The 10,753-nt window shown below is 43.2% G+C and overlaps 2 protein-coding genes across 2 annotated transcripts; one reads left to right on the forward strand and one right to left on the reverse strand.

The window, feature by feature from the left end:
• The first annotated feature begins 307 nt into the window (after positions 1-307).
• LOC123078152 (uncharacterized) lies at positions 308-3,312 on the forward strand. Its single transcript, XM_044500555.1, has 5 exons — positions 308-612; positions 698-835; positions 1,304-1,559; positions 2,232-2,309; positions 2,979-3,312. The coding sequence occupies exons 1-5, from the start codon at positions 538-540 to the stop codon at positions 3,110-3,112; spliced, it is 681 nt and encodes a 226-aa protein (XP_044356490.1). The 5' UTR covers positions 308-537; the 3' UTR covers positions 3,113-3,312.
• A 676-nt stretch (positions 3,313-3,988) lies between these two features.
• On the reverse strand, positions 3,989-9,293 carry LOC123078153 (glutamate--tRNA ligase, cytoplasmic). Its single transcript, XM_044500556.1, has 7 exons — positions 9,052-9,293; positions 8,305-8,471; positions 6,897-6,993; positions 6,656-6,809; positions 5,493-6,571; positions 4,923-5,387; positions 3,989-4,463 (listed from the first exon to the last, which is right to left on the reverse strand). Exons 2-7 carry the CDS (start codon positions 8,439-8,441, stop codon positions 4,239-4,241), a joined length of 2,157 nt encoding a protein of 718 aa, XP_044356491.1. The 5' UTR covers positions 8,442-8,471; positions 9,052-9,293; the 3' UTR covers positions 3,989-4,238.
• Positions 9,294-10,753: the final 1,460 nt, after the last annotated feature.

Raw genomic sequence — 10,753 nt, forward strand, 5'->3', positions numbered from 1 at the left:
TGTAAAAGACACTTTTTGGAGATGTGAATTTTACATCTTCAAATTTACATCTTTTATTGGCATCTTTGACTTTGCTATTTGCAATGGTTTTTTAGTGTGTGCCATGTTGGTGGTATTGCTTTCTACCTATGCACTAGCCGGATATATCTTCATTGTGTTTGTATCCACTTGATACTTCATATTGAGTAAATAAAATCCATGTTTTGTCGAAAAAGCCAACACTCAGTATAGTTTTTTCTAGCATATACTGTATATAGTTATTTTTCGAGAGGATAGCTTGCCTTTTCTTTTGTGGGCTCTGGGAGAGCACGTAAACAACAACAGTACGAGCCCAGCCTGGAAAAAAGCCCATACACTTGGACCTTCTCCCCTTCCCATTTCCACCCGGTGATCTCGCCGCCGTGACGCACCACCGCCGGCGCTGACCTGCCGTGCCCAACATCCGCCTACTTGAAGTGCCTCCTGTTTTTGCTTTTATTTGGAGCGTCTCCTCCGTGCTCAGCGGGCTACTGCCCTGCAGCAGATCCCGCGGCCCCGATGCCTCCTCCCGCCGCCCCGACGCCTCCTCCCGCCGAGCCGCTGCCAAATTCGCCAGATTCTACCTCCCCCACGGTTCGCGACCTGTCCCCTGCTGCTTATGGTTTAGAGCTATGTCCTTATTTATTTTTCTGACGTGTTTTTGGTGCGGATGACCCAGGAGGAGGCTGAGGCGGATGCGGGAGGCACGCCGTCGAGGGCCGGGCCGGTGGGGACAGTAAGCTGGGGAACTGGGACCCTCGTCGGCGTATTCACCGGGCTTCTCTACGGCGGGGCCAAGGAGGCCAACGCCAACGTCGTAAGTTGCCGCCCCACTCCATTATAACATCCTCCTTTCTGTTACTGCCTCGTATGTAACCTTTGTGGATGTAAAAATGGTGCTGATTAGTGATAATAATGAGAACACATATACAGGAACTAGAGTTCTAGTAGAATTTTGTAAAATTACAAAATACAGACTACCCCAACTTGTTTGGGTTTCAGCTCTAGCCTATTCCAACTTGTTTGGGACTAAAGGCTTTGTTGTTGTTGTTGTTGTTGTACAAAATACAGACTGCCTTCTGCGACAGTATTGAATCAGAACACATATATAGGAAATTACTCCTCTCCTGCTTAGGATTTGGTATCCCAAAATTTTGATTGGATACTTACCTCTTTCTTTCTTTCTTTTTGTTGAGGATGATATTTCACTCCTTTCCCTCTAAATATTAGCATGCTTTAGACCATGACTTCTGTGAAAACTTTACATTTGTATCCTATCTTACAGAGCAAAGATGCTGAAGTGATGTTGAAGATGGGAAGCACCACAGACAAGCGCGAACAATATAGGTTGATGAGAGATGCCATGGAGAAAAGGTTCATTCGGGTTGCCAAAGGCTCACTAGTTGGTGGTGCTCGCCTTGGGATGTTCACTGCAACTTTCTTTGGCATACAGAACCTTCTTATTGAGAACCGTGGGGTGCATGATGTATTCAATATTGTTGGAGCTGGCTCGGCTACCGCAGCTGCTTTTGGGCTTATATGTATGTATTCACCATATAAAATCTTCGATTTTAGTTGCACTTGGTTAAAACGCCGCATTGGTCACCGAAAACATTTACCTATTATCATAGTTTATAACTTGAAAAGCTTATGAAATATGTTCGCTACAGTATGAATTACATACAGAAGAGTAAACTACAAAAGTGAGTAAAGTAGAATATAAAGCAGCACCGCATTCATTGTTAGAAGTTAACCAGATATACCGTCAGTGTGTTATGGGCCTATGGCTAATCCTGGTTTGTAACTAGTATTCTATGTTCAATATTTTGTTGTGGGCCATGATGAAATTATCAATTATCACAGACTATTTAGTTTAACTGTAAGGTTGGCTGCCTCTAGGGGCCTTCTATGGCTATGCAGCCCCTAACGTTTGATGATTGCAGTATCGGATATATGTTTTCATGGAATTGTCCTGCCAAGATGCGTCTAATAGGTGTTTTACATCAATCAAGATACTTGTTTTTTTTTCATTACTTTACTTAGTGGAGGAAGAATTCATATAATAATGTTTGCCTAAATATCTTGATGATTCTTGATATCCATAATCAGCATATATTCAGAAACTGTAAATAATATTATCTTTTGTATTTACTATTGATAACTGATATCGCTCAGTATACTGGATTCATCTCAACTGATGTCTATACCTTCAGTGCCTGGTTCACCAATGTGGCGTGCAAGGAATGTATTGGTTGGATCTGCTCTCGGTGCCGGAATTTGCTTTCCACTTGGTATTCTCACCTCCGTATACTTTTAGTGGTTATCAATACTAGCTTTCTCGAATGTACAGATAATTCTTTTTGTTTTTATGGACCTTCGTTTGTGGGCTTTTGAGTTATGGACCTTTGTTTGTGGGCTGTTTAGTTATGGACCTTTGTTTGTGGGCTGTTTAGTTATGGACCTGCTGATGCAACTATTAATAGATGTCTAATATCCTCTATAGTAGTATAGAATTTCATGTAAAGTAAATGAATTGTTTAGCATCTTTGTGAAATGCCTTCTTCCATACTTAATTGTAGCCCTTGTGTTTCATTCTTTTAAGAATGTTTGAACTTGTCTCATTATGGGTAGCTTATAATTTCACCTTTTCACATCTTCAGCTTAGCCTTGAAATGTGGAAGTTTGATGCTACCTTCTCATTATGTACTTCTTTGTGCCCAAATCTCAGTCACCTAGGTTCCTTGTTCATGTGGGGGGATGCGTTAACAAGTGTTATTATTATTAGAAAGCACATGCACATAATCCATTTATATGCAAACATCTTGACATAAGCATCTGCATTACCAAGTTAGCAGCGTCATGCCATTCTTAAACAATGGTTATTATACACCATGTGAACTAGTTAAGTCTGCTGGTGTGGTTATTTGCTCAAGAAGCTCACCTTGGGAATTCTTCTACAGGTTGGGTACAGTTGAAGCTGGCAGAGAAGGCCAATCTTGAGATTGAAAATTCAAAATCGCCATCGGATTTACAAGGCAATCAAAGTCGTGTGGGGGCTGCTATAGACAGACTAGAGAACAGCCTGAGGAAGTAACAGTTTGTACCCATGCAAGGAGCCAAGGATCTGTTGTCAACACCCATGGCTATTTCGCTTTTGTTTTGTTCATGTACTTTCCATAGGAATGCGGTTACTTTTGAAGTGGTAATGGCAGCAAGGGAAACTGTCTCTTGTATGAAGATAAATTTGGATACAAACACTTACTTGCTGGAGCTGGGATATTTCTAGTTAAGGTACCTGTTTGGGTGTTTGTGCCATTATGACCTCTATGATCAGCATTGTGCATAGTATTAGTATTCGTGACTTCTCGTTAGCTTGACAATACCTCGGAAGGATGCTGCCATCTCTTATTTTCTTGGAAAGTTTGTATCGGTGATCCATCACAAACTATGCTTGTTTGGTTTGATGCTCATGTATGCTAAATTTTGCCTTGGCAGAATTTTGTCACCAATTTTCTTGCACATGAATTGTCCTGTAAAGCTGGAGATAAAACAGTCGCTAAAATTTGGACAAATCAGTCAGCCTTCATAGGCGTCGGACACAGTAGACAATATACCCCACTCTAGAGAGTAGCCCACGTCAAAACCTTAGCAGATATAGGGCATATTTGGTTTGGCTCAGCCAAAAGAACAAAAGTAGGTTTGTGTGTTTTTTTGGCTTTAAGCCAAACTTCAAAAGGCAAAGTAAGCCGAACCAAACACCCCCTTACACAAGACACACCGCTATGCTCAAGAACACGACAGATGGACTGGTGTTTCATCCGACACACCGCAGGGTCGAGGACTGAAGTGCAGCCCCAATCGCAAAAAGGACTGCAGTACAGATGAAATTGAAGAGCAACTGAGGTTGAAACATGGCAGTATTTCAAGAGGTACATTCTTTAATGTTCAGACACGACATTTACCATGGATCTGGATACGATAAGCCAATTCTCATCTTGATATTTGTTCCACAATCCAAATATCCCGGTATCAGTTGGCATATACTCAAACATGTAAAAAGGAAATTACATAACGGATACTGGATAACCAAGTCCGAGACACTAAAGAACCAAAATCTGAAGTTCCAGGTTTCAGCCATTACAACACCAGTTTTGATACCAATAAGGCTGCAACTTAATGCCCAAAAAAGTACCGCAATTTAACTAACATCATTGTAGAAGCTAGGCTCCAATCGACGTGGACTTCTGTCGGCCATCTGGAATGGCAAAAAGCATAATTGGTTTGGACGACCGGATAAATGGAACATCACACCTGTAATAGCCTTTCCTTTCGAGCTGTATAACTTCTCCTTTCTTCACGTTCCGCATGTTCGGGTCTCCAAGAGCTAAAGCTTCTCGTCGAGTGCAAGGGTTGAGATTGTCAAGGAAGTCCTCATCTTCTTCCAGCTGCAAAATGTGCTAGATATTAGGATCTGAAGTACATGAAGATACCACTCAATGATGGAATGAGACATGGACACAATGATGGAAGAGACAACTCATCCAAGAAACATCATGACATATACATATAAAAAGAAGAAAACTAAATATCACCAACATCAGATTTCAACACTAGTAGGACAGAATATGGATAGGTTGCCATGTTGAGTTCCCACCAATTCATCAAATCAAAAGTCTCAAACTGTGCTAATTTAGTATCTAACTAGTCCAAGTGAAAAAGACTAACTAGTCTAAGTGAAAAAACATGCATACTACTAGAATGATAGCACAAAACGCGCGTAGTTGAAAACATAGTAACTGCGCCACAGAAGTACCTAACTAGTCTAAGTGAAAAAGCATGCATATGGTTTTGGTGCCCATGTGGTTGCATGCCTACCAACATGAACTTAGAACATGAGTTCTTACCTTCTTCTTATTAATTAGGTAGTCAAAATCTACCAAAGAGAGAGACACAAGATCTTCAATATCTGATAGCCATGTTAGTTTCAGCTTTGTCATCTTCACTGACCCTTCAAGATGGAGTTCACCAACTAGTTGAGTAACTGTTCCATCATCTGTCTTGATTTCTCTAATGATAGCATTTCCCCAGTCCATCAAAGTAACTTCCTCGCCCACGCTAACGACTGATGCATCAGCATACTCTAGCCAAATTCTGTTTGCAAACGTCGTAGCCTTCTTTCCAGCACCCTCGTGTTTCTTGTGCCTTGGTAAGATTCGAACAAATGGTTCCTCTGGACCATTAGTAAGGGTCAAAAGCACGCGTTTGTCTTTCAGCACAGCAGTATGCCTTCCACACACAGGATCAACTATCTTCTTGTTGATTGTCCAGAGTTTATCCCACTCCATAAGATTGAGATTTTTTGAGGCACCCTTCACAAATAGGAAATACAAAAAAAGAAAAAGGGAGTTAATAACTCGGTTACTCAGATATACATATAGTTGCAAGACATAAAGAGCAACTTGTTAGAAAATTACCTGCTCCAGTATAAATTGGATCAATGCTTCAATCTTCAAGCCACGGCGTACAATGCCTTGTACAGTGGGAAAGCGTGCGTCAGTCCAGTCCTCCACCATATTGTTTTGGACGAACCACAGAAGCTTGCGCTTGCTAAGAACGGTATAAACCATATTCAGCCTGCTGAACTCATAGATTTCTACCCTCCGCAGGCCCATGTCTTGAAGGATACGATAGTACTGTGCATTCCGATCATGGTATTCGCTTGAACGAAGAGCATGAGTCACTCCTTCTAGTGCATCAACAAATGGGCAAGCGAAGTCATAAGTTGGATAGACCTTGTATTTTGAGCCAACGCGATGATGGGGATCAGGGTTACAACGATAGTAAACAGGATCTCGAAGTGATTTGTTTGGATCCTGCATGTCAAGTTTACCGCGTACACAGCACTCGGTACCCCTTTTGGTGCCATTAACCATCTCTTTCCACAGCGACAAGTTCTCCTCAACAGTACTGTTTCTACGTTTAGATTCCACACCATCCATCCTTTCACTCCTCATTTGCTCCTTGGGTGTATCATCAACATATGCCTTTCCCTGCTTAATCAAACTTTCAGCCATTTCCATTAGCTTTGGAAAGTGATCTGATGTGTATGTAACTACATCGTATTTAACCCCAAGTGTCTCAATATCTTTCAGGACATTCTCAACAAATTCATTGCTTTCTTTAGAAGGATTTGTGTCATCAAATCGAACTATTAAACGCCCTTTATATCTTTCTGCAAAATACTTGTTCAACAGTGCAGCCTTTGCATGACCAATGTGGAGATACCCGCTAGGCTCTGGGGCAAAACGAACGCAAACCTCCCCAACTTTAGCACCTGGGAGATCTATTTCATGACCTGACGTGTTCTCCTTCAAACCAGGCACCTTTACTTTCAAGCTTGGCGCAGGAGATTTGCCAATTCCGCGCTTTCCAACATAAGCAGATGTAACTTCATCTAGTGCGTCTGCATAGTCTGCAGCTACACTGTTGAACCAGCGGACAAGGCTCTGGTATTTTTTTGACCTCCTTAGACTTTCCCATCGTTGACCAGTTCCTGAGGAAAAGAGCTGTTACCTCCAAGGGAGGAGAGAGAGAGAGAGACCAATAAATTACTCAACAATGAAAGCCAGATAATTACCTGTGAGATTTGACCACACAACAATGTCAGCAATTGATAGACCGTAACCAACCAAAAAGGTTCGAGATGCCAAGTATCCATCAAGAAATAAGCAAGCGGCTTCAAATTCAGAGCCTGACAGAATGAGTGGTGCGTACTCGAGCCATTGGTCAACCTACAGATGTGAAAACAATAGCAACTCAGGAGATAGTGAGAGATGATCTTGAAAATCAATTACAAACAGCATAAAAGCAGAACATACATGTGCTGCCTGAATATCGTCTTGGCCATAGAAGCTGGAAAGAGATGCAGCACGTGCAATGTACCGGAGAATTGTGTTGACACCATGTATAAAATCCCTGTACAGAATCATGATAGATTCATTGAGAAACTACATAGTACCAAACAAAAATACTGCGATATCTTCCCCTAATAATAAAGCACGGATTGACTCCGTGGGTTCACCGTCACAATACGCTTCTTCCCATGAATTTACGCTTTCAGTTTTTTCACCTATATTATTTTCTACATCCGAGGTGGTACTATTTGACGTGGGCGAATTAAACGAGATTTAAGGAAGGGAGGCCACAAAATGAGTCAGGAAGGAAATTCGTGGGCGAATTAAACGAGATTTAAGGAAGGGAGGCCACAAAATGAGTCAGGAAGGAATTAATGCATGAGGAGGAGTGTTGGGGGGCGCCCTGCCATTGGCTAATTCAAAGAGATTTAAAGAGGCGAGGCCACATAATAAAAGAGCAAGGAAGGAAATTAATCCATGAGCAGGAAGGTGATGGATTTGGACTTAAAGAGGCGCGAGGCCACGTAATAAAAGAGCAAGGAAGGAAATTATCCATGAGCAGGAAGGAGTCTTGATCAACTACAAAATTAAAAAGATTTACCTAATATTTTACGTGAATTAAAAAGATTCTCTATTTTTTGATTTACTATTTTGCTTTATGCTTCATGAAATGTTTGAACCTGGACTTATTCATAAACTTACATTTAATGTTAGACCCCATTATCCCTAAATTTGATGTTAACTATGTAGCGGGACAGTTCCTTGACCAGACCAATTGTATATGAACCGGTGTTTTCTCTGTTGCAAAAGCACATGCGTTGTGCTAGGGAGCATGGGTGTGGTGATGGTGCATGCACCAAGTGTAGTTGAGAAAATAACTCACCATCATTACAAGTCCGCAAAATTACAAGTCGGCACGGGAAGAGGCTCTCAAAACAGCATGCTCGAGTATGATGATCAAGCTCATCGCCTTGGGATTGATCATGTTCGTTATGAATATTCACACAACAAGACCACCATCAACAATGATGGCGAAGGGAAGAAGTGGTAATGCAGATGGGTCAGTAGGAACGTGTACAAGGATTTGTTTCTCCCGTTGCAACGCACGGGCATTTTTTCTAGTTTCACCAATAAAACTGTTTTGATTGACAGATCATGTTCTAACAGTCATCAGTTCCATCACAATAATTTCCTTGAACCAAGAATATTAGGACGAGGAGATTAAAATAAGAGCTAATCTTCAGAGTCGACTAAAGAAACTATTCAAACATTTATCATGGTAGTAAAGTGTCCACAGTAATTGTAACATAAGGAATGTAGCAGTTAATCAGAGAGAGACGGAGAGAATTATACTTGAAAATTGATCACTTACCCAGAACTGAAGTGTAGTGTGGGCACTGAACCTGAGGCAAGGGTCGGATCAATGATTAGGGGAACACCTGCAATCTTAGCAGCCGAAATGATGGAAAGTGGTGGGCTGTCCTGGGGGAATGCTAGTTTGAGCTCCATTCAGTCCCTTGCAAGCCAAAGAGTGGAAACCTGCCAATGGCAGATAAATGTTGGCAGATCAATGAATAAGTCATGATTCGCACACATGTTTATCTTTTGATTTTCACAAGCAGAAAAGATGCATTAACCCCGTGAGTTAGCAAAGATGCAAAAGTACTTGATCGTTGGAACATTAGTTAGGTCAAGCAGATTTCAGAAGGCCCATACATGATAAAATGAACCGAATTAGCAGTTACAGCGATTAAACCTTTCGACTATAAATTGCTTTAAACAAATTGCAAGCCTTTGACTGACAATGACCACACTTCAGGCTGTGACGCAACTCTCACGGGATCACCGCATGAGCAACAGTCGCTACTAATTTCTATAGAGATAAAAACAAGAAGAAAACGCACTTTGCGGCAAGCAGACTGTCCCGAGTTCACAAGAGATAAAGTTTCTCTTAGACTTATATTTTGAGATGACACGGCATCAGATCAAGGTCTGAGACCGAAGCTGGGGCATGGAGAAGGGGCGGATCTAGATGGCGTGCCGGATGTACACCGGCACAAAACTTGGAGGTTAACTGCTTTGGGTTTAAGCAATTATTGGTTGACTGTAAAGCTTATACCTGAAAATCCGATGTCCAAGATGGCGGACCGGGTGGAGACAGCAGGGACGGCGATGGCGGCGGCGAGCCGCGTGACGACGCGGAGGGGTCAGGAGGAGGTGGAGGTGGTGACGGCGGCCGGCGGCTACAGGGACTAGGGCACAGCGGTAGACTAGAAGAGATTTATTATAGCCGCATCGGGTCGGGTTGGACTGGGGGACGGGTGGGTCAGAGCCAGGGTTGGCAGCCAACATATATGCGTGTTTGGTTGCCCGCGCAAAAAGAAAAAAGTCTGTTTGATTGCCTGGTTTCTCAAAGCAGACCAGAACGTGGCTCGCTGAAAACGCTTGAATCGGCAGTTTCTTGTGAGTCAGGCAGAGTGCGGCACGAGATCGCACGGGCGGGTGCGACGCGAGGGCGAGGGGGATGGCGGGAGATGGGAAATCTGGCGCGTCGTCCCGGCGCCAAATCTAGCCTCACCCCCTTTCTACTCACTTGCCCATAGCCACTTTCTTTCCTACTACCTCACCACCGGCGGTGGCTGCGATTTCAGATATGCGCTAGAGGCGGCGGCGGCGGCGGCGTTTGCGGCGGATCTGGTGTTCCCTTTGCTGTTGGCCACCGCCTGGTCGACCTTGTCTGTGTCATGGCTCTCCATACGCCGTCCTCGTCTCCGATGCCAGTAAGTAGCACCCCCTCTCCCCTTTGTTAGGTCGGTGATTAGGCCGTTAGGCAAGGTGTAGGATCGATTTCTGATTGAATGAAACGTCGATATCGACTAGGTTATGGACGCACGGATAAGGCTGATAATTCAGGCAATAGAACCAATAAATGTGATTCAGGCATGGGTTATGTTCATGCACCAGAGAGTTGTTCGTCGTGTTGGAGACCTTCGATTCGCTATGGTCCAATGTTTATCCGGGAACAAGAGAGGATCCAAAATCTGAATTACATATACAACTACCATGATGTCGAGGCTATGTGGATACTTCGAATGAAAAGAGCACCATTTGCCAGGCTTGTCGAGACCTTCACGAGCAGGGGCTGCTACAAGATAACATCAATACCAGTATGAAAGAGCAAGTGGTCATGTTCCTCCATGTTGTTGGCCATAACCAGAGGTTCAAGGTCATTCACAACACGTTCAGGAGATCAATGGAGACTATCCCTAAGTACTTCAAGCAGGTGCTTTTTACTGTTAGGGAGCTTAGAGGAGAGATGATCAGGAGACCATCTGGCCGGACCCCACCTGTAATGCCCGGATAATTAGACTACAGTAAAACTCTCCTGATGATGCCATGTCATCTCCGTTACTGTTGCTAATCAAGTGTTAGTTCAAAACATCTCAAATTCAAAAAATGAATTAGTGACAAACACCCAAAGTTTTCAAAAGTCAAAATAAAAATGTTCGGTGGGTGCCAAATGTTGCACTGGTAATTATTGTGAAGAAAACATTTTTTTAGAAAGTGCCTAAGTATTTTAAAGTGAAATAAAACAGAAAAGAAAAAATAAAGAAAAGAAAATACAAAAGCAGAAGACGAAAGAGAAAAAAAGAGAAAAGGACCCCCTGGACCAGACGGCCCAGCTCGCAGCCAGGCCGGCCCACCTGGCCCATCCGGCCGGCCCAACCGCCTCCCTCGATCGCTCCCTCCCCTTCCCTGTTCCCCCGACCAGGGTCGGAACAGGGGCGCGTCCCCGCCGGACCCCCCTCGCCGGCGTCAAG

This window comes from Triticum aestivum, chromosome 3D (genome assembly GCF_018294505.1).
Source record: "Triticum aestivum cultivar Chinese Spring chromosome 3D, IWGSC CS RefSeq v2.1, whole genome shotgun sequence".
NCBI lineage: Eukaryota > Viridiplantae > Streptophyta > Magnoliopsida > Poales > Poaceae > Triticum > Triticum aestivum.